This window comes from Trifolium pratense, linkage group LG4 (assembly GCF_020283565.1).
Source record: "Trifolium pratense cultivar HEN17-A07 linkage group LG4, ARS_RC_1.1, whole genome shotgun sequence".
Taxonomy (NCBI): domain Eukaryota; kingdom Viridiplantae; phylum Streptophyta; class Magnoliopsida; order Fabales; family Fabaceae; genus Trifolium; species Trifolium pratense.
Genome location: NC_060062.1, coordinates 34473023 through 34497656, shown reverse-complemented (window position 1 = coordinate 34497656; position 24634 = coordinate 34473023). Strand labels below are relative to the sequence as shown.

At 33.1% G+C, this 24634-nt stretch overlaps 1 protein-coding gene and 1 long non-coding RNA gene across 2 annotated transcripts; both read left to right on the top strand.

The window, feature by feature from the left end:
• The first annotated feature begins 7138 nt into the window (after positions 1-7138).
• Positions 7139-9707, top strand: LOC123923400 (2-methylpropanoate--CoA ligase CCL4-like). The gene is made up of 2 exons (XM_045976091.1): positions 7139-9164; positions 9323-9707. The coding sequence occupies exon 1, from the start codon at positions 7451-7453 to the stop codon at positions 9128-9130; it is 1680 nt and encodes a 559-aa protein (XP_045832047.1). The 5' UTR covers positions 7139-7450; the 3' UTR covers positions 9131-9164; positions 9323-9707.
• Positions 9708-19078: 9371 nt separating this feature from the next.
• LOC123924163 lies at positions 19079-21473 on the top strand. Its single transcript, XR_006814631.1, has 3 exons — positions 19079-19572; positions 19762-19881; positions 21054-21473. It is a non-coding gene; the product is annotated as an uncharacterized LOC123924163 (long non-coding RNA).
• The last annotated feature ends 3161 nt before the right edge of the window (positions 21474-24634 follow it).

Here is a 24634-nt window from a genome sequence, read left to right as displayed (position 1 = left end):
TTTTTTAATTCATTGTAAAATTTATGTATTTAGACTATATTAGACCATCTTCAATGGTGTAGTACCTATTAGGTACTCATGGTACTTATTAGGTACTACCATTGAAGCACAACACATTTTAGTACCTAATAGGTACCACTTCTAATATAAGAACTCTCTCTCTTCTTTTTATGGGACCCACTTTATTTAATATATTCAAAAAAAATTAATTTGACAATATTATTTTAAATTAAATTTCAAATTTTAATGATGTGGAGTTATTGATGGGACCCATTTTAGAACTTTTTAAGAAATGCTCCATTGGAGGGGTTGAGTACCTATTAGGTACTATTATTTAAAAAAAAAAATTGATGATGTGTCTATGTGGGACCATTTAAGTACTCAAAAATGGAGTGCTTCATTGTGGATGCTCTTATTGTCTAGGTTTACATCAATTCTACTATGAATCTAAAAAGTGAAATATTTCTTATATATAGGACCGGAGGGAGTAGTTTACAAAATTATCCTTCATCAATGATATAGAAAAGATGAATTAAATAATTAAAAGAAAAAAGAGGAATAAATAATTAAGAATATAATAAAAAAAATATTATTAAATGTTTCATCAGTAATATAAAATGATTTATAATTTAGTATAAATTTGTTTATGAAAGTTACTTACATTACGGATTGAGTAAGAAGAAGATAATAACTTGCCTTGAAAATTTAATGGGTAACTTGTTTTTGATGTGGGACGTTACTAGAAAATACTAATATACTATAGAATCTATGGTTTGGATCTTTGTCTAATTTTTTTTCTTTATATCTTTTATTTTAATAAATTGGTATTCTTTATAGTATAATTATTTGTACCATGCACCCGCTTATTTTTAAGAAGGTGTGTGTTAGCAAGTTATAACTAAAAAGTAGTTAAATACATCATAAAGTGCATATTATAAATGCACACCTTCTAAAAAATAAGTGAATGAATGTTAGCAACTCCTATAGGTATTTGCTATAATACACCTACTTAATTTTTAGAATGTGTGTGTTAGCAAATAATAACTAAAAAGTAGTTAAATACACCCTAAGATGTGTGTTGCTAATGCACACCTTCATAAAAAACAGTGGGTGTGCATTAGCAAATCTTATATTTAGCATATCTAAGTCAATAGGTAGCGACATATAACATTTTTTAGTAAGGACATGTTTGAATTTGACTTATTTTTAAAATTATGAAAATAGCTTATGCAAATAAATAAATGTTTATGTTAATGCATAAGTTTTCACTAATAAAAATTGTATCTTTATAAGTCGTTTTATCATAAACTACTTTGAAAAACTTATAATAATACATAAAAATTCATTTATTTGTATAAGTTATTTCGCATAAGCTCAAAATTAAATCAATTTAAACAGGCTCTAAGAAGAAAAAATTGACTAAGCTTATTGATGATAGGGTTGGGAATAGGCTAGGCGGCCTACAGGGGCCTTCGGCCTGGCCTGTATAAGCCTGGCCTGGCCTGGCCTGGTTATTAAAAATGTCAGGCTTAGGCTTTGAAAACGGCCTGTTTACATAAATAGGTCAGGCTTAGGCTTCTAAAAAGGCCTACGAAGCCTGATAGGCCGGCCTGTTTATAATAATTATTATTTATATAATATTATTATTTATATCTTATAAAAATATATTATTTATATAAACATTATTAGCTTTTAATTGTTGCGACTTTTTGTAATCGTATTTGTTATTTTATTAGTTTTTAATTATTGTGTTAATCATATTATTAGCTTTTTATTAATGTTGTAGAAATTATAAAAATTTAAATGTGAACTTTTTAAGGCCTGTTTAGCCTATTTAAAAAAACTATATAGAGTAGCTTTAATGTAACACATGCTTTTAAACAGGCTACAAGGTCAGGCCAGGATTTTAAAAGGCTCAGGCCAGGCCAAAAAAAATAACATTTGATAGGCCACAGGTCAGGCTCAGGCCTGAAAAAAAATCGTAGGCCAGGCTCAGGCCTGTCAAGGCCTGGCCTGTTCCCAACCCTAATTGATGAAGAGGAAGTAAAATAATAGAATTATGTTCCCTGATATTTTATTACATAGTAATGAGTATTTATACAATGATATTGAGTTAGGCCTAATTATTTTCTAACTAACTATAGAAGATACTAATAATTTATACAATTGATATAGTGAATATTTTATATTTTAATATGCCCCCGTAGTCGAAACGGGAGGTTGACGAATGTTGAGACTATCTCTGAAATCATCAAATAATTGCAACGGAAGTCCCTTGATGAAAATATCAGTTATTTGATAGCGAGACGGGACATGTAGAACACGTACTTGACCTTTAGCAACATTTTCACGCACAAAATGAATATCCATTTCAATGTGTTTTGTGCGTTGATGTTGGATAAGATTATCTGACAAGTAAACAGCATTAACGTTGTCACAGTAGACAAGAGTGGCTTTCATGATCGGACACTGGAGTTCTAACAGTAAGTTTCGAAGTCAACAAGATTCAATAACAACATTAGCAACACCACGATATTCTACTTCAGCACTAGAGCGAGATAATGTTGATTGTCGTTTTGCAGACCAAGAGATCAAATTATCCCCAAAGTAGACACAATAACCGAATGTAGACCTTCTAGTATCTGGGCATCCTCCCTAATCAACATCGGTATATGAGGTAAGGGTATCAACTAGGGATGGAGAAAGATGTAGACCATGGTCAATGGTACCCTTAATGTACCTAATAATTCGCTCCAAGCAGTCATATGTTGTGTGCAGGGATCATGCATAAAGAGACACACTTGCTGGACGACATAGGCGATATCAAGTCGTGTGAAAGTTAAATATTTCGATGCACCTACAAGACTCCGATATTCAGATGGATTATGATATGGATTACCTAAGAGTCCAATGAGTTTTGCTTTAGTGTCCACAAGAGTAGATACGGGTTGATGACAATTTTAGCAAGTGTACTAAATTCGTCGTTAAGTAATAAAATTTATAAGATTTGTATCCACATGGATTGTTCTTATTTCAACAAAACAATTCAATGAATTTAGGATTAATAAATAAATTGCAAAGGGGGGTTTTCAGATTGATTTGTAGTAACAATGACAATAATTAAAATTGCAAGAAAGTTGAAACGTGAACTTTTATGAGAGAAAGACGATTAGAAATTATTTTGAATCATCTCTTTGTCCCTATCTGGTACTCTAGGTTCTAGCCCTCAACAATAAAATTCTTATAATTACGATAATTTAACAAAATAGACCGAGTCCAATTCCTTGACTCATCAATCTCGTTTATCTAATATAGCACCCTAATTCCTTAGGTGAAACTAATATTATCAAAAGCATGAATGGACGTTAAATTCTTAATCATACCAACTAATTCTTTATTCCTAAAGCAATTACAATTGACAAACAATTAATCTAGTTCCAGTATAAACCCTAGGGTCAATAGTGATTTATAACTTAAAATCAATTCGAAAGTGATCAATTAACGAAAAGCAATCAACACAAGATTAACTGAATAATTATGAGTTTTCATTGAATAAACTAGAACACGTAGTTACATGGCTCAAATAGTTTTAAAGAAAATCATCTATAATTCCTAATCTGATAAGATTAGTTACTTATAATAATAATTAACATAACAAAAGAGTTAAGAAAATTATACATAAATAACCGATGAAAAGTACGACGGCGAAACCCTAGAATTGTCTTCTTCTCTTTTGTTGCGATGTGATTTTTTTCTCTCTGCCCAATGATCCCCTTTTTTTCTCATCAAAAGACTTATTTGTAGGAGCTGCAGCATAAAGTAAAATCGTCTCACTATGATGAGGTGTCGCGTCCCTATATGCATTGCAAATCAATCTGTCCTTTTCTTATGATGACGTGTCAGCGTATGAGAGGTAGGTTGCGTGGAAGTCATATGTATGTGCAGCAGTAAATCGCGTCCCTATGAGACTTGTGTAGTGGCGCAATAAAAACAGGAGTTTTAGCTTGAATTAGCTCAAAATCTTAATTTTTTCCAAGTCTTCTTTCGTTTAGTTTTTATTCTTGAAACTGTTAATTTCTTCATAAATTTTTCTCTTTGACCATGTAATACTCCTAATAACTAACTAAAATATTATAAAATAATAATTAAAAATATTCAAATGACTGAATGTCATCACGGGTTTCCAAGATGACATGGCTGCTCTCTCAATAATCTCTTCAACATATTTATGTTGGGATAGAAAAATACAACCTGAATGTCTAGTAACAAAGATACCTAGGAAGTAACTGAGAGGGCCTAAATCTTTCATAGCAAATTCACAACTGAGTTTAGACATGATGGACCGACGAAGAGTATCAGATAAATTGTAGTAAGAATGATGTCATCGACATATAAAAGAATGTATGTCGTGTCTTTACCATTGTGATAGATGAACAACGAATGATCGCATGTACTATGTGAGAAGCCCAATGTAGCAACATATTTAGTGAAGCGTTGGTACCAGGTACGAGGAGCTTGTTTAAGGCCATATAATAATTTTAGTAGTAGACAAACATAATCACGAAAGTCGGGAGGTTGATGCATATAGACAGTTTCATTAATATTGCCATGTAAGAAAGCATTCTTGACATCTCATTGATGTAGACACCATGATTTTGAAATAGCAATACTAAGAATTATTCGTATAGTTGCTGGTTTTACTACCGGACTAAACGTTTCTCCATAATCTACCCATGTTCTTAATCTTATTTTGAGGAAAGTGAGAAAAGAGGATAACATTCTTCTTACAGCACCCGCTACTAACGTGGAGATTCCGTAAGCGTTGTTTTAGATGCATCCGGACAAATCACCAAGTACTGATGGTTTTAATATGACTATCTATCAGCGGCTTTGGGAACATTGTAGTGGAGGACATTTTCATTGTAGCAATTTCGTGGTTGGACCGGGGTTACTTCCTTCTAGTCACAATGAGAAGAACATTGGCTTGATTCCAAAGTGTGACAATCCTATATCGATGAAAGAGTTGAAGTTGATTTCTCTTTGTAATGTTCTTTATAAGATTATTTTGAAGGTTCTTGCGAATAGGTTGAAAGTAGGGTTGTGCAACAGTCGATTTTGGGCGATTCGAGCCCAAAACCATCTGCAGGAAACTAAAGTGCCTAGAGATGGAACCAATTTCGATCGTGTGAGAAAACGGGTAACGCGGGTGCGGGTAAGATGGGTGACGGGTATTTCAGATGGTTTGTATTGGGTTAGAAAATCCTCTTTTCTCTTCTCCTCAAGCTTGAGATTGCTTCAATGGTTGTTAGCCACCAATTTCCAACACAAGGACGTCGTCGTCACTATACTAATAGGATGAAGGTTACATGAGATGAGTGTGATCCAGAAAGAACAAGTAAATCTCTGGTTGAAATCTTGAAATAATTTAGATTTATGTGTATATAAACTTGAATGAAAACTTGAAATTACAGTAGAAGAGAAATAGAGAAGACAAGAAGTCCTACAAATATTTTAACTTTAATTAATGATAAAAAAGAAGAGAAAAAATTTGAGTAAAAGAAGAGAAAGAGAAAAAGAAACTTTTTTGTTTGTGTTTGTTAGTATTTTATTTTTACGGTTTTTGTTTGTATGTTGTAATTGTAAAGAAGAAAATTAATGTTAGAGTGTAGTCTAATCTCAAGGCACGTAATTATGATAGTCTTGGAAAGATAAATCACTTTTATGTGTCTTTAGGAACTTGGGAGTAGCAATTACTAACATTGAAATAAGACATGCAGTATAAAAAAAGTCTATTGTATTACTCTTTCTCGATCGGGCCAGAACATTGATGGGTGAACTTTTTTGCAATCGAGCTCGACCAAAAACACCCATATGTAGTCAATTGTTTTAGAATTTTAGACCAGATTGTTTTTCGAACCCGGCTGTTTCACTCAAGCAGGTGTCGGTTTGAACGGGTATCGGGCGGGTCATGGGTTTATGCACACCCCTAGTTGAAAGGTTTTCTTAAGAAATGGGTCTCTCGTGAACAATTAGACCTTGTGGAGGGGAGATCAGTTTTTCATAATGCTCTTTTTGCTATTGAAGTTAACTAGTTGATGCAAAGGAGAGTTAGCATTGAAGATTAATATTAGCAAGACTTATGATAAGGTGGACTGCGTTTTCTTCGAGGTTCTTGTTAGATTGGGATTTGGTGAGCAGTGGATTCAATGGATGATGATGTGTGAGACTTCAGCCAATTATTCAGTGCTCGTGAATTACAATAAATTTGGACCTATAGTTCCATGTTGTGGTCTTCTCCAAGGAGAACCCCTACATCTATACTTATTTGATTATTTTGGTGGCAGAGCGTTTGACTTCTCTTATCCATTGTGTTGTTGATAGGGAAGATATTCATGGCATGCACATTTGTCGAGGAGCCCTTAAGGTGGCTCACCTTCTTTTTGCAAATAAGCGTTTTATTTTTTGTGGGGCCAATGTGTCTAAGATGAATGATTTGTTAAGTATTTTACACACTTATGAGCAAGCATCATTCAGGTCAAGAAATTAATTTATTATGTCCGAAGTATTTCTCAATTGCAATTTAGCAGTTTTCGTCATTTTTCACACTCGCGATATGAGTAGCAAGATGGGTAATCTGGGAAATTTGGGAATATCAGGGGGTGCGCATGTCTCTCGAAGGGTGCGCAAAGTAAAATTCTTTTAAATTTATTGAAAATCTAATATATTTGGTCTATATTGTTGACCAAATACATTAGATTTTTAATAAATAAGTCAATTTTTTTCCTTTCACCGCCAGTTTAATCTGGTCTGAGAGTCGGTTCAGACATCAAGTGGTTTCAGTCTCCTCCCAATCGCAGTTGCGGATGATCAGACAATTTTCTTTCCTATCAAGTTCAGTGTCAATTATCATTGAATCAACTAACGATTTGTGTATTATTTATTAAGCAGAGAATAAAGTAGTATTTATTTATAATTAATAGTACTAAAGATATGTCATACTTTTCTATTTTCTTAATTCAAGAGATTAACTAATTGTTAGTTGATCCAATTGTGACTGACACCGTATTTGGTCGAGAGAACTATGGATCGATCTCCTGCAACTACAATTAGAAAAAAATCGAAATCACTTGATGTTAGAACTAAACTCAAACAAATTAGATATTTTAGTGGATCGAATATCGATAATGGAAAAAAAAAATGGTTGGATTCAGTCATTCAAAAGAGACACATCATCATGTTGCATATATTACTCGTACCGGTGTCACTGTCTTCTCCCACTCACCAACCCATCTCTTGTCATCTACCTTATCTCCAACACTTCTCATAATCTACTTTATTCTAACACTTGCTAGATTTCTTCCCTCACTCACAATCACACCCTCTATATTCATTCACTTCACTACTTCACTATCCAATCCTCCAAAACCCCAAAAAAAAAAAAAAAAAGTCAATGGAACAACTCAAACCAAGTCCACCCAACAACCCTCCTCTCACACCCCTCACCTTCTTAGAAAGAGCCGCCACAATTTACTCCGACATACCCTCCATCATCTACAACGACACTGTTTTCACATGGTCTCAAACTCACCACCGATGTCTCCAACTCGCTTCATCAATCACCTCCCTCAGAATCCGCCGTGGAAACGTCGTCTCCACGGTCGCTCCCAACATCCCTGCCATGTATGAACTCCACTTCGCCGTTCCCTTCACCGGCGCAATCCTCAACAACATCAACACGCGCCTTGACGCGCGTATCATATCCAATATCCTTATTCACTCCGAATCTAAACTTGTTTTCGTAGATTGCTCCGCACGTGATCTTGTTCTCCAAGCTTTATCATTATTCCCATCAAAACAACGAAAACCTCTCCTTATCCTCATCAAAGACGAATCATACGAAACAATTCAAACAAATGAAAATGGTTCTTCATCTTCCACCGTTGATTTCATCTCAACTTACGAAGATCTAATTCAAAAAGGTGATCCGAATTTTCAATGGATATATCCAGATTCCGAGTGGGACCCGATGTTACTTAACTATACTTCTGGAACGACGTCGTCTCCAAAAGGTGTAGTTCATTCACACAGAGGAACATTCATCGTGACCATCGATTCATTAATCGAATGGACGGTTCCAAAACAACCGATTTTACTCTGGACGCTTCCTATGTTCCACGCTAACGGCTGGAGCTTCCCGTGGGGAATCGCAGCCGTTGGTGGAACAAACATTTGCGTAAGAAAATTCGACGCTGAAATTGTTTACTCTTTAATCAAAAAGCATCACGTGACACACATGTGCGGTGCTCCGGTAGTTCTTAATATGCTAACAAATTCTCCAGACAACAAACCGTTAGAAAAAACGGTTAAGATTTTAACCGCCGGAGCACCACCACCTGCCGCGGTTCTGTTCCGTACAGAGTCGTTAGGTTTTACAGTGAGTCACGGTTATGGATTAACCGAAACCGGTGGATTGGTTGTTTGTTGTACATGGAAGGAGAAATGGAATATGTTACCGGCGACGGAGAGAGCGAGGTTGAAGTCACGGCAAGGAGTGAGAACTATTGGTATGACTGTTGTTGATGTGGTGGATCCCAGTACCGGAGAAAGCGTGAAGCGCGACGGAAACACCATAGGTGAAGTTGTTATGAGAGGTGGTTGTGTTATGTTAGGGTATTTGAAAGATCCTGAAGGAACTGCAAATTGTTTGAAGAATGGTTGGTTTTACACAGGTGATGTTGGTGTGATGCATGAAGATGGGTATTTGGAGATTAAGGATAGATCAAAGGATGTGATTATTAGTGGTGGTGAGAATTTGAGTAGTGTGGAGGTTGAATCGGTTTTATATGGACATTCGGCGGTGAATGAGGCGGCGGTGGTGGCGAGAGAGGATGAGTTTTGGGGGGAGACACCGTGTGCATTTGTGAGTTTGAAAAATGGTTTGAAAGAAAAGGATATACCGACGGAGAAAGATATTGTTGAATACTGTAGGAAGAATTTACCGCATTATATGGTTCCAAAAACGGTAGTTTTTAAAGATGAACTTCCTAAGACATCTACCGGAAAAATCCAGAAGTTTGTTCTTAGACAGATTGCTAAGGATTTGGGACCAATTAGAAAAAGTCGAATGTGACAAAACGGGTATAGGGAAATTTTGTATTGCCAAGGTGGGTCCAAAATAAAACATAGTATTATACCTTACTACATGCATGTCATGTGAATAATGAAATTGATGATAAATAAATGAGATATATGCTGTCAAGTTATGCACGATTCTTCTTCTTGTTTATGGATATGTGATAGGTATTATTTTGTCATTTTGTAGATTGCTTTGGAATTGGATTGGAGGGAGAGATTGTACAAAATGATAACATATATTAGTTATATTATCTTATCATCGGAATGGATTCTCTCAAGTGTGTTTTACACAGAATAAAGTGTAATCTAACATCATTTAAATTCATTTTCTCTAAATTTTTATATGTTTCTCTCTCTTGATCAATGGTAACAAACCACACTTTATTATCTCAAGTGTAAATTACACTTGAGAGAATTCATTCCCATCTTATCATAAGGAAGGGTTTTATTATATTTTTTATGAGAAAATCAGTTATGTTTATCTTTCTTTTTATGTCTTAATTAATTAAAGAGTTTGTATTATCTAGCATCTCCAATTATATTTCTTTTCAGAAACTAAGGGATTTTTTTCCCAAAATATACCCCTCTCCCTCTCTTATTTCCTGTAATACCCCCCTCTCAAATTTTTTTTCCCGTAATGCACCTCTGACAGAAGACAAACTTGGTAGCACCATTTGAAATGGCGCCATGGCCATGTGATAGCGCCATTTAGAATGACTACATTGACTGGAATCTGCTTTTTTCTGTCTCCTCTGCACCTGCTGTCTCCTTGACTGCTTTTCTCACATGTAGCCATTTGAAATGGCGCCATTGACCAAGCATGTAGCCATTCAGAATGGCGCCATCTCCTTGTTGTTTTTTCCTGTCTGCTGCGCGTGGCTTGCTGCATGGGAGGATGAGATTTGAAAATTTTTGAATGCATGAAATTTTTTAAGAGATTAGGAAACATTAAATGATATTTTCCATTCCAACATGATTACTGCTAAGGGATGACCTCCCATAAAATTACTGCAAACTTTAGTTGAATTAGCAGTAATATGATTATGATAATAAATTAGTTGAAATACCTCTGTACCATCAGTTCCTAATCTCTTAAATTAGTTGAAATTTAAATATACATTTAGATTTATTATTATATCATTACGGGTAGCAAATAGAATAATGCATGGGAGGAGGAGATTAGGAATTTTTTTGCAATGATTTTATTTATTTGATGAACAAATATTCGATGAATAAAGATTTTTTTTTTATTTGATGGAAAAAAATTTATTACAAGACGATTATATAAATAAATAATTAATTACAAACAAAACACTAAAATTCCTAATGTCTACGATGTCTACGATGTCTACGATGGCCTCCGGTGCCACAAGGTGGAGGACCTGCATTCCTCGGATGTCCTCGTCCATATAATTCCTCTTCCGCATTTGTATCGTCCCTGTTAAGAAAGTTCTCGATTTCATTAAGACTTAACGAGGAACCTTCACCAGCAGCCCACGTTGAATTTAACATATCGTCCGGTACAGCAGAACCCCAATGTAGGGGGATATGTTGGGTTTGTTGGGTTTGTTGGGGTTCACCGGGGTGGTAAGCATTTTCATTGAACCGTTGAGTTCCCGGTGATTGAAATGATTGGTCGTCGAAAAAATTTCGGGTGTATGGCAATGGGGTAAAAAAATTGGATTGGCTATAATTGGATCTAATGGGGTAAAAAAATCACGTACAACAACAACTTAACCACTTTTCTTTAAGGTCGCGTACAAACGATGTGGTTCATTTTCGTTTTCAACAAAGGAAAACATCAATTGCACTTCCAAATCACCTTTTAATTTGTACCAATATTTTGTTGTCGTAGCTTCAATGGAGTCACTTGTGATGTCCGTGCATGAATTTAAATAAGCCATATGCTGGATTTGTATATGTTCATTGTTTTTTAACAAGAACATTTCTTCAATCTTATTCTTTAAAGCTGCAAGCGAACTCAATTTGCTAATCAGTAACTTAAAATGTTCTTGGCGGCCTTCAAATTTAACAGAAAAATTATGGCAACCATTGGACGAAGATGCCATTATTTATAAAATAAAGAGAGTGAAGAAAATAAGATAATAAAATGAATAAGATGAAGTTAGTTGAGTGAAAAATGAATGTGTGAGATGTGATATTTATAGAATGAGATAGTAGAAAAATTTTAAAAATTTCAAACAAAACTATTTTCTTTCTCTCCCTCCCATGCATTCAAACCAATTCCTTCTCCCATGCAGCAAGCCACGCGCAGCAGACAGGAAAAAACAACAAGGAGATGGCGCCATTCTGAATGGCTACATGCTTGGTCAATGGCGCCATTTCAAATGGCTACATGTGAGAAAAGCAGTCAAGGAGACAGCAGGTGCAGAGGAGACAGAAAAAAGCATATTCCAGTCAATGTAGCCATTCTAAATGGCGCTATCACATGGCCATGGCGCCATTTCAAATGGTGCTACCAAGTTTGTCTCCTGTCAGAGGTGCATTACGGGAAAAAAAATTGAGAGGGGGGTATTACGGGAAATAAGAGAGGGAGGGGGGTATATTTTGGGAAAAAAATCAAACTAAGGGGGTTGTATATTTCACGTTACAATTTTAACAAAAAAAGTTTTGAAAATTTTAAATGACTTTGTGGGATTGTATTGATTTTATGGGATTTTAGAAGACATTTTTGAAAGTTTTTTTACAATCAAGATTCTTAACACAAGAATTTGTGAGACTTTATAACACAGACTTTTGAGATTTCAAATTACTTTATAGACTTTTAAGATTTAAATGACTCAATAAATTCAATATAAATATTTTCTAAAATAATAATGAATCAATCAATAAAAAAGAATCATTCCTTAAAAAAATCAAACAATCAAGAATATCAAATAAATGTATATTAAACAAAAAAAATGTAAAAATCAATAAAAAGATGAATAAACATTGAAAAAAAAAATTAACAGGTTGATGAAAAAACAACCATGAATCATAAAAAAAAGTGAATAGTTGCATAATCATTTTTTTTTTGTTGCAAAAAGTTACAAAATTATGTTATAGAATTTTTCAAAGTTGTAAAATTATGTTCCAGAAATTATGTTACAGATTTTTTAAAGTGGCATATATGTATGAACGATGAAGAAAAAACCATATCAATAACCAGTATGCATGTAGCTTATAAAAAGTGAAATCATGAATCATTGAATTATAAAAAAAAAAAAAAAAAATCGATTGCCAGCAATAACCAGTATGCCTATAGACTATCATTCAAAGGAAAAATTGATTGTGAATAGATCGTAAGAGAAAGAATTTGGTAATATTCCTGTTCTGCAGAAGATGAAGAGAGAAAAAAAAGTCTTAGAAGATTATAAAAAGTCTCATGGGTTGGAGTGGGACTGTTGGATGAGTGTTTTGTGTATAATTTTAACAAAAAAGTCCGTCAAAATCCATTTCAAAGAATAATCTATCAAAATCCGTAGACTTTTGAATACCAATAGACATTTTAAAAGTGGTAAGAAATTTCAATTGAATACCAGCGGATTTTGTTGCCCTGAAAAAAAAATCTTAATTGTCTTGATTGAATACCACAAGATTTATTTGACTTTTGTAAAAGTTTTGATTGAATACCAAAAGACTTTTGTATCATATACACCCCCCTAAGATTATCTTATTTAGGCAAATTCTTAACTACCCATTACAATGTATTGGGTAGAGTGACCCAACTTACTTGTCAAAATATTAATGGTCAAATTTTTTAGTACCATTTTACATTAATGCTCAATTTTTTTTTTTTTTTTGGGATTAAAGCTCATATTTTCGTAATGCTGATTTTGGTCTGTAATACATTAATGCTCAATTTTCCAAAGTACTTATACTCCCTAACATTATTTTTGCATTATCACTTTTTATTTTATTTTTATAATAAGCTTTGCATAGCACATTATTGTTGCCGCGTAGCACTAAGCAAGTTGCAATAATCCTTTTAAAACTACTTAAAACAATCGTATTAAATAAAGGAAAATTTTTGTACCAAAAAAGTAAAGAAAAATTTTAAATCTATATGTTTATTTTAATTAGGAGTTGAATTATTGTACACTGTCAGTGTAAAATTATTTTACACATGCATCTAATAATATGTTGGCACGTCATTCATGAATATGACACGCCAAATATTTTAAAAATATTACATGATGTGTCAATATCTTATTAGATGTATTGTAAAATAATTTTACACCGACAATGTATATAAATTAAATTATTATTTTATTTAGAAATAATCAAATATTATTTATTTAATTATAAAAATAATATTATCTTTAAATTCGTTAAATTCATGTCCAACTTCCAATTACTATTATAAAGAAAAAAATATTTTTAGATTTTAATTCATTGAATAACTTAGAACTGTCAATATGAGTTATTCTATCCTAAACAAACTGGCCCTAATGAACCACGAGGCTTTCTCGGACCGGGCTAAAATGTGATATAAATATACTACCCGAGCTCGATTCTAAATTGGCCAAATCTTTTTTTTTAAAAAAAAAAAATTAAGAGCATCTAGATATCAAGTTATGGATAAATATCCCAATTATATTGGCACATATATCATTCCCCTTCCTCCACCTATAGCTCATATTATTATTAAAAAAAGAAAACTAAGATACTTACCCCAAAGAGATAATGTAGAACAATAAAGCATACAAACTTCTTGAAATGGTTGTTCAGAAATGGTTTGGGCTGGCAACGTCGACTTCTGAACGGTGATATCTCAGCTAGTGGTAGAGAGTTGATGATGGTTGATGATGGAGGCGAGCTTGACGATTCCGGCCATTGTGTCGGGGGGGAAGGGTACATGCAGTCATGTTAGCACTCCGAGCTCAAGTCAGTATATGAAAGAGGTTTGAAAAAGTGTAAATGGAGGCGTGACATGTCATACCTAGGGATTGATGTATGAGCGTATTTATATGGGAGAATATTGGGTTTACAGTACCGTGGGGTCCCTCATTGGAGTGGATCTGCCACTGATAACACATATATTGTCCTTTCGTACGAGCACTTGAGAACGGTTTTAGGCTCTTCACCTCTAGTCCGTATGTTGGGCCTTCTCGTATGCTGACCTTTTAGCCGACCCAGAACACTTCTAATTGATCATAAAAGACCAAATATAAGTCCCTAACAGGTGAATGAAACGATCGTAAGCACTACCAATTGAAAGCCAGATCGAGCGATGGTGACCAAGCCCCACGAGCACTGAAATTACCAAAAACACCAGCGACTACCGCCAATACAGAGTATCTTCATACCTAGCCCTTTCAAGCAAAGTAGGTCGAATTGGATGTTGATGAGTCTAGGTCACGGTAGCTTCTAACAAAACCGCGCACAGAGATATGTAAATTCACAACGAACATTTCCTGGTTGGGGTTTGAGACCTTAATAGTGGCTTCATTAAATTTGGTGAGATGTGGATGGAGCGATCCGTGATGGTTTTGGCGAATGCTAAACAAACTAGTTGCAGTTACATTGACATGCTTGCAACCAGTGAATTGGTAAATGAACTTTCGAGCGAAATCAGCATAACTTACTATTGAGTTGGTAGGCAAGTTCATGTACCATCTTAGGGCGGTGTCTTTTAGGGTTCCTGAAAGTAGCTTCCACTTTAGGTGATCCGCCGCTCCAGTTATTGCTAGCTGAGTTCCAACTGCCATTAAATGTTCTAAGGATATGTTTTTCCCTCGAAGGTTGGCAAATTTGGAAATTTGATGTTTTTTGGAACGGGAGCGTCCCACAACGCCTAAGCCAACGTCTGAGTACTTATGACTTCATCCTTTGATTCATCATTAGTGAAGCTCTTTTTCTCGATTTAGTCCTTGACATTTTCATTCTAACGACAAATTAGTTCTTGATTTGTTATAACAGAGGGACTAATATGTTCCGAGTATAAAAATGTCAGAAATTAATTCGAGTTTTATTTTTGTTAGATACTGAATTGTCTTGTCAGAAATTTGTAAGAGACCAAAATTGAGTCATCTCTTTAATTAATTAGGAGTAATATATTCTCTTTGATGTCATAAGGTTCATAATTCACCAAAAATAAATTATATGTCTCTATGTTTTGTCTATCTATTATGTTAAATCTAAGCAAGTCCATATTATGTAAAACAAGAAAGAAAAAAGTTGACTAATTTTTTTTTTTGGGAATGAAACATCTAATTTTGATAAAAAAAACTTATTTAAATTTTTTTACAAAAATAAAAGTCATTATATTTAGTTATTTTGGGTTCTGTAAAAAAAAATAGTTATTTTGGAGATTTTTATTTTTTAAAGAATTTGGAGGAGATAGCCAATGTTAGTTAGTTCAGTTGTGATTGACACTAGACTTAATAGGGAGAATTACGGTTCGATCCCCGCAACTACATTTGGGAAGGAACACAAAGTGATATCACAATTGTAGATGCTCTTATTGAAAAGAGTTTTCCATTTATATTTCTTTTCAGAAACTAAGATGATCTAAATTCTGATTATGTGGGGCTTCTTAGCATCAAGAAAAATAAAACGACTGTTTCTCGAATACTATTTGGTGACAGACTGACAGGTACCTAAAGTTTGGTTTGCATGGATATTCTTTAGACAATTGTCATTACTCATTTACTCATATGATAAGGTCTTAGAACATAGAGCACAATAGTGAGTAAATTGAAAATAAAACTTTTGAGTCTATATTATCGATTAATAGAACATATTAGGATGTATATTTTTAAAATAAAAATTATGAAAGGTAGAATCATATTATTTGCACATATTATGAGAACTCACTTGGTTTTCTTAGTAGAAAAAGTTCCGATGTACACCGTACACCTCACCCACATTTGACTCTATTATATTTAGAGGTGTGTTATCTAAACGCATTTTGGCCGAAAAAAATACGACATCTTATCATAATATGAAAGAAAAAGGTTATGTACTCCATTATATTTAGAGGTGTGTTATCTAAACACATTTTGGCCGAAAAAAATACGACATCTTATCATAATATGAAAGGAAAAGATTATGCACGCAAATCGATAAGCATACTATATTATTAAAAAATAAAAATCAGTATATTTGTCCAACTTATGTCAAATTATGTAACATTTCTGATATACTATCTCCGTTCCTAATTATAAGACTCTGTTTGACCACTGCACGTACTCCAATGCATAATTTTGATCACTAATATCTTTAATAGTGAGAAGATTGTAAATCGGGGTGTTTGCTGTGTGGTCTTCGAATTGAAACTATTTAGTGGACTTTATCCCTGGCTTGGTATGCCCCCAAAGTAGGCTGTTATGCTGAACTGGGTTAACAATTCTGATGTGTTGTTTATGCTTTTCAGTATATGTTTTTAATGCCCTGCTTTATTGTTCTTACTGCTAAGACAAGTGTTACGACAAATGTCTGAACATCATGGACAACACTTGTCTACTGTGCCCGGAATTTCAACTTTAATTTCAATTAGCTAGCTTTTTAGCTATTAACTAGCTTATCAGCTATCAGCTAGCTTATAACTTAATTTTACCAAACAAGTCCTTAAATGAAAAGATTACGAGCCGAGTCAGTGGTTAAAACGTTGAGCCGGTATAAACGGCAGCGGACCAGACGAGTTTGGAGCATCAATTAATATTTTCAAAATTTGTTAATTTTGCGGGGAGAATCAAACCAGCTCTTATATTGGGTGTTAGACTTTGTCACTCGTTCGGATCATCTTATTTGATATATAATTATATATTGCATCCAATTATACTTATTAAGAAATTTGAAGAACTTGTTGGCAGAGATCAACCCCTTAAATGAATCTCAGTTATCTCGAAGAAATTAGTCTCTGCAGTTGCACGCGGAAGATTACATTGATTTAACAAAAAAATAGTAACCTCGTTATATTTATCTTTGGGTGAAGTATTCCTGAATGGATATATCATTTTTATTTTTTTCATCACATGTATGGATATATCAATTAATACATTAAAGTAGTAACCTCTTTATATTTATCTTTGGGTGAACTATTCTTGTATGAATATATCAATAATGTATTATCAATTACATTGTTAATTTTATTTTTATTTGTTATTATGAATTATTTTTTTTTATCAGTATTGTTATTATGAATTTGATTTTGATATATAAATTTAAAAATATAATCTATTAATATTTTTAAATTAATATTTATCAATTAATTTTTAGAACTTTTATTAAATTTTTATTGTCAAGAATTTTAAGTTGAAAAATTTAAGTCATGGGATATTTTAAATTTTTATATAATTCGGGTCAACAGTCATGCGATGGCCAACCAGTGATCCAATCAGGGGCGGATCTTCATTAGGGCTGGCAGGAGCTGCAGCACCCCTCATATATATATTTTTTTACGGCCACCCCTCATATATCTTATATAACTATATTAAGTGTATATCGACATGATATTTGCACCCTCCGGTATCTTATATATAATATATTAGACAACCGTGTATTCTGTCAAATCATCCCACTATACCCCACTATAATTGTATGATATGGAGAAATGTTTGATTCCTATTGGATGTTAGTGTAAAATTAATTTACACTAACAGAAACAATACCGACTAATGAAATATATTATACACACTACAACAATTGTTGTCTTTGGCAACAATGTTTTATGCAACATGTAAAAATTGTTACCTAAAAGTGGCTTAGTCAACACATTATGACTGTTGCCAGTTCTTTATAGGAAACGCTAAATAATTGTTCCCTTAAACTGAAAAGGGAACAGTTACGGACTGTTATTATGATATTTCTTTTGCAATAGTTAACAACTGTGCCCCTAGATATTTGTGGGAACAATTTTTAGCTGTTACATTATTTATGAGAAAAGGCTACATTTATGCACTGTTACTTTTAATATTCAACATTACAAAGTTTTTTATTTAAGTTTATTTTTTGAAAGATAAATATTTGACTATGTTATTATAAGAGAAATTCTTAGGTGAGCCATCACCTAAGCACTAATGATTAAACACAAAATCAATCACATAATTACAACTAATTAATATATTAAATAATTATAAATAATTAATAGAGAAACAACTAAAATCAAATCTCTATAAATAAGGAAAGAAAAAAAAAGTTATATAAAAAAACATGTGTTGTGCACTTTATTAATTTTTTTTCTTTCTAATTGCTCTTTTTTTTTTCTTCTAAGCTCTCTCTTTTTGTTTTTAATTTCCATGTTTCAATTATTTTTATGTGAACACTTCAGTGATTAATACATTGTCATGTTAAGTATAATGTCTTATCATATTTTGATACTATAACTTATATTTACATAATTTATATTTTAAAGAATTTTCCGTACGGAATAGCGGTGTCCAATAAATAATAATACAAATTCGGTACTAATAAAGAATATACCTTATTTTTATTCATTATTATTTTTGTACTTTTAAAAAACTTATGGACCGTCCAAAACTCCAAACTATTATGAATTTGTTGGATAAAAAAATAGTGAATAATTGATAAACAAACTTAGTAAAATTAACGGTTGAATTATCTTATTAATATAGTGCCATAAAAATATTTAATTTTAGTAAAAAAAAATATTTAATTATTTTCAAGTAAATAAAAAAAAATAAAAAGAAAGCTTAGTATGTAAAGAAGGAAAAAAAAATAATGAGCGTGAAAATAAATTATAAAGTACACATGTATGTTTTTTTTCTTCTTCTTATTTATAGAGATTTAGTTTTGTTAATTTATTTTTTTTGGTTATAGAGATTTGATTTTATTAATTACTAATCTATTAATTATTTATCTAATTATTTAATGAGTTGTAAATTATGTGATTGGTTGTGCTTAATCATTAATGATTAGGTGAAGACTCACCTGACAATTTCTCTAATTATAAAAATAATAATAATAATTTTACTTCGGTACAAAACACTAGTCCAATTCCCTCAAAAAAAAAAAAAAAAAAAAAAAACACTAGTCCAATCTAAACACAAAACTCCACCGTGTGCCTTCCTTCTCCTTCGTCTCCTACTCTTCAAACACCACCGCAAAATCGAAAATCTACCTCAATCTGTAGCTCTCTAAATTACCTCTCACTGTTCAATCCCTAGATTTTTAGGGTTTCAGATCTATATTCCCTTTCACCATTCAATCCCTAGCTTTTTAGGGTTTTCGATCTATTCCTCTTCCTCGTGTTTTTTCTTTGACCAAAATTAATGGCTTCAATCCGAAAGACCCTATCTCCCCGACCTTCTTAGTGGCGTTATAGTTTCAGAGATTATCTAGCGGCGTTGGTGGCTACGATAAGGGTTTCATGGTTGATCATGTAAGCTTTAGCTTAAGCACGAACACTGAGAAGGAATTAACAGATTGTAGATCTGAATTTGTTGAAGGATTTTTTCTGGTTTGTGGTTCTAGGTTTGTCTGTTCTTTTTTCTTCTAGTTTGTTTTTCTGGGTTTGTTTGTTTTTGTTGTTGTGGCTGAATTTTTTAGGTTAATTTGGTTATGAGATATCGATTGTTTGGCTATGAGATTCTGGCTGAATTTTTGTGGCTCAATTTAATGTTAGGAAGAAGCATTTTAATGTTTTAACTCACTGTTATGCAGGTATTTTGGTGGGGTTTTTGAAATCAAGTCATGTGTGAATCCACTGAGATAAGGGAAAACATCTTCTAGAGTTCTAGCAAACTATATTTTGTCAATCTCAAGTCATTTTGCAACACCAAAGTAAGCTTAGTTCTTGTGGTTAAATAATGTACATTCCTTTTGTTTGTTTTTTCAAAGAAGGTGCTTGATGAAATATCTACTTATAAAACTTTGTTTAGGCTAAGCTATGTTTATTCTCTATGAATTCGAACTTCTATGTATCATGTAAGTAGTGGTAAAGTATTTCTTTTAATGTTAAATTAAATTAAATTAAACTATGCCTCAATATTTTATTCCTTTGTTGATATTGTTATTTCCCTGCCATGAGTTCCAACAATATATCTGCCTCACGACCTTCTTGAGAAATAACAAAAAGAGCACTAAGATTGCATATGTTATATGTTACCTATGAGAATTCAGACAGAGCAGACACAACACTCTCAAAAGAAAGAAATAGTTTTAGTTGGTTATCATATACTTATAGTATTCCTAATTCTTAATGTTATGGTGCTGCTATCCGTGTTTTAGCTTGTGGGGAGATGAGAACTGCCTTTCTAGCTTCGGAAGGCAGTAGCGGTGGGATTCTTTCTTTGCGAAACAAGTTTTTTATTGCTTCAGTCGCAGCAGATTGCTACTTTCTTTGGATGTGGTTTTGCTATCCAGTTTCAATTAGGTGCTGCTGTGATCTGTTGTGTGTTTTGGTGTTGCTATCCGGGTTGGTTTGTCGAGTAATTGGATGTCTATGACAGTATTCTTGGATGCTCTGCTATTTTGTGTTTGAGTTCAAGTTCCCCTTGGTTTAATTTGGTTTTATGCTATTTTTTATTTTGTGTGGATGCCATTAGCTTATGTTTCTCTCTGGTGTGCGCCCTTTGTGGCCTTGTGTGGGTGTTGGTAGGTATAATGGGATTGGTTTTAGCGATGTGCTCCCTTCCCCCTTACAATGCTATACAACCTTGGTTTTAGCGATCAATAAAATTTATAGTTTAAAGAAAAAATGGTAGATTGGCAATTATATTTTAACATATACTAGTTTGTTGTTCTTGTGAATATGATCGTTTGTTGTTCTTGTATGTATAGTTAAGAATAAGAGCAAATGCATCAATTATTGGAGAACTCAATTTAATTGGGTTTGAAACGTTCAAAAATAGTTTATAAGTATGTTTGTGGTAGTATGCTATCTTTGATTGATGTAGTTTTGGGTCCTCATTATGTTTTTGTTCAGCTATTGATTAATTAAGTTGGTGTAGCAGGTTTTGCATTGGAGAAATACGATGAAAAGGAATTACGATCAAAGAAAGGTTGGAATTGATAATGATCGTTTAAAGAAAGTAACATAAGGCATATTGTAGGTGATTCTTCGTATGATTAAGTAGCCAAGATTGTGGGGGTATTGAAAGGAAATTTACTATTTTACAGTTTGCTCAATTTTAGTTGTATTTATAGTTTTGAGAAAATATTGTCTTAGTTTGTATTAAAAAGTCATGGGAGCATTAACCATGACTTTAGGTGTTTTATAGTTTTTTATTTGAATAAGTCTTCAGGTGTTTTATAGTAGCAGTACATGTTTGCTACTTTTTAGTACCCATACCATAGAGTGGAGGTACTCCACTATGCATTTATGTAATACTATACAAATATTTGAATAAAGGATTTCATGTATTTTTGCCTCATTTTTATTTCAAATGTATAAATTGAATATTAAATTTGGTCAAAATATTTTTAAAATTATTGTCTATATTAATGCATATTTAAAAATATGTTGCGTTTGTACCCAAAAAAAAAAATTTAAATAAAAAAAATATGTTGCCTATATGTAACAGGGACACTTGAAAATTGTTCCCTTTGCTTAATCTTTTGGTAACAGTTCTGAAGTGTAAATAGAATCGGCAACGGGTAAAAACTGTTGCCTAAAGTTTGCTGAACAACTGTTCCCTATTTCCGATAGCTTTGGCGACGGTTTCTAAAAGTGTGCCCAAAACGCGAAAAAACTGTAACCATAGATAATAGGTAACGCTCGCTTATAAAACGGGTGGAAACTGTTCCCTATACTTTTAGGCAACAATTTTCATGGTTTAGGCTACAATTTTGAACTGTTGTCTAAAAGCGTAAATGTTGTAGTGACAATTTATTTATTTTTAAGAGAAAAAAGAATATGTACTGACAGTGTAAAATGTCAACCAATACTAACCATGTTTTCCGCCACATCACTTCACTAAACCCCACTTTCTTAATATGATGTGGAAGAATGCTTCATTCTTATTGGTTGTCAGTGTGAAATTAATTTAAACTAATAATGTGTAGTCTTTAAACATATTTTAAATTATCTTGTTTTACTTTTTTTTGATAAGTGCGATTTTTTTTTTCTTTATAATTTGAAACGAATAGAGTAAGCAAAAGTTGAATACATTATACTTCCTTCCTATTTATTGCGGTTATACCAAATATGCCCTTCATTTAAAGCTTGATAACATGAAAGCTTGGAAATTGAAATGATACACCAGCCGTGTGAACATTAAAACGTTTGTGATAGGCAATGAGGCATGAGGTAGTAATTTTCTTTGAAACAAGTAAAGGCCTAAGAGTAAGACTTTTGTCATTTTTTCTCCTTTTTCAATGTAAGCAACTACTCCCTCACCGACTCAGTTGATTGTTTTACGTATGCTGGTGCATAATTTTGACGATTAATATTTTTAATTGTATAATAATAAAAATTATAAATATTTGATATTTTGAAAATACTTCATCGAGACGAATTGAACAACATCTTATATGCTAATATTTATTTTTATTTATTAGTAGAAAAATATGGTCAAACCAAAATATATGAATAGTGTACATTTTCAAAATGGGTCACTCATTATGGGATAGAGGGAGTACTAGTATGCTCACTAGTGTACTAGTCATCAGTATCTTCATACATAGAGTGCATTTGATCTACTAAAAAAAAAAGAAATTGGACCGAATAATTATTAATGCACCCTATTTGATTTAGAAATTGATTATGTGACTTTACAAAATAGACGGTAAGAGACATGACAAAAACAAGAATTGGTGTCTGACGGTGGTTCTGCAAGTGCACAGAATCTCTACCAAGTAATAAAGTAGTAAGTTTATCGTTCTCCACATGGATTGTGCCAAGGTTACTAGTTTCGCTTAGAAATATAGATAGTTGCCTTCACTTTGTGTATTTAATAAGGTATCTTTATGGGTACTTTAGTAAATGCGGAAAGTAAATGTGGAATTTAAATGACTGAAAAGTAAAAGGTGTGTGTGTGTGTGTGTGTGTGTGTGACCACACGAGGTGGTTAGTGTGGTCGGATCCTTCCCTTACTCTTGTTTGGTGGCTTAATTATTTCCCTCTTTAAGGATTTAGACTCTTGAAAATAGGTTTGAAGCAATATCTGTTCCTATTTCTATCACAAGCTTTTACAGAGCCTAATTAAAGGTTACCCTTGCTTTATTTAGACACCATGATTCAGAACTCCACTTTCTCGTTTAAACTTTGGTCTCATCGCCCTGGGGACCCCTAAATTATAAGCTGTCACGTGTTCCTAAAACTAGTGACCTACTTACAGGCAAACTCTGCAAGGTAGAAATTAACGCTCTTTCCAATCCTATACTAAGACGGCAGATACTTAATTTAATGGTCTCATGCAGGCCTTAATATGTCATCCTTCGGTCGGGATTACTAGTTTCGTTTCCTATGCGATATCCATTAGGCCCTTAGATTTTATTCTAATATGATCAATATTAAAATAACTAAAACCAGACAACAAAAGAGTTTGAATAGAAATAACTAAAATTCATAAATATTAATATTACAACCAAGCATTCGTAAGGGAGTTTCTCAACTCCACCTAACCTAGGAAAAATAAATTACAAAGACACAAAGAAAAAGAACCTTAATGGCCTTGGAGTTCCTTGGCCTCCTTGCCTCCTTCTTAGAGTTCTCCTAACTCTTAAATATGTTAGAATATTTTGGAATGAATAATTGTGAAGGAGGAAGGATCTATTTATAGTTTTACAGTTGGGTTTGGGCTTTTTATGCGCCTCCATCGCACCCATCGTGGCCACGATGACGTGTATTTTTGCCTCATTGTGGCCACGATGGATCCTATCGTGGTACGATGGAAGATTTACTCGGGATTTTCTGCTTATTTTTCAAGTCATCATCGTGCCTCGATGACAAGCCATCGTGCTACGATGGTAAAGATTTTCAGCAGATTTTCTTCAATTTTATCATTCTTCTCATCGCGCCACGTCCAGGTTCATCGTGGATACGATGGTGCGCTTTCTTTATTCCATTTTTGCCCTTTTTGCTGGTTTTTCCATTTTTCTTGCTTTTGGTCCTTGTGTCTTCACTTTTCCTGATATTTCCTTGCTTTTGGTCTTTATTTACTATAAAAACTATACTAATCTACTACTAAAAACATTATATAATTGGTTGTCATCACTGTCCTGAACTAAATATAAATTTTTATTTATAGTAAAATTATAAAAAATACAAAAATACTCATTTTATTTTCGAATATAAAAAATATTATCTCTATATCTCTCTCCATAACAATTGTGTCTTGTCATGTACTATCTTGTTCTGTCTGGTGCATATTGTTTTGCAAATCAAACACACCCGTAGCGTAAAATTTTGACTTTTGCGATGGTTACGAAGAGAGTAGATCGTGTACTAGTAGTAGTACATTACAAGAATTGGATTTGACATAGTAACTGTGTCACGTAATTACTCATACAGACGGTCTGATCTAAAATTGATCGATGGTTGAAATTGTTTATAGTTAATTTTATCTTTGTGTAATTTAAACCTTCTAATCGG

Coding starts and splice junctions, on each gene's coding strand:
- LOC123923400 (XM_045976091.1), top strand. CDS start 7,451: ATGGAACAACTCAAACCAAGTCCACCCAACAACCCTCCTCTCACACCC.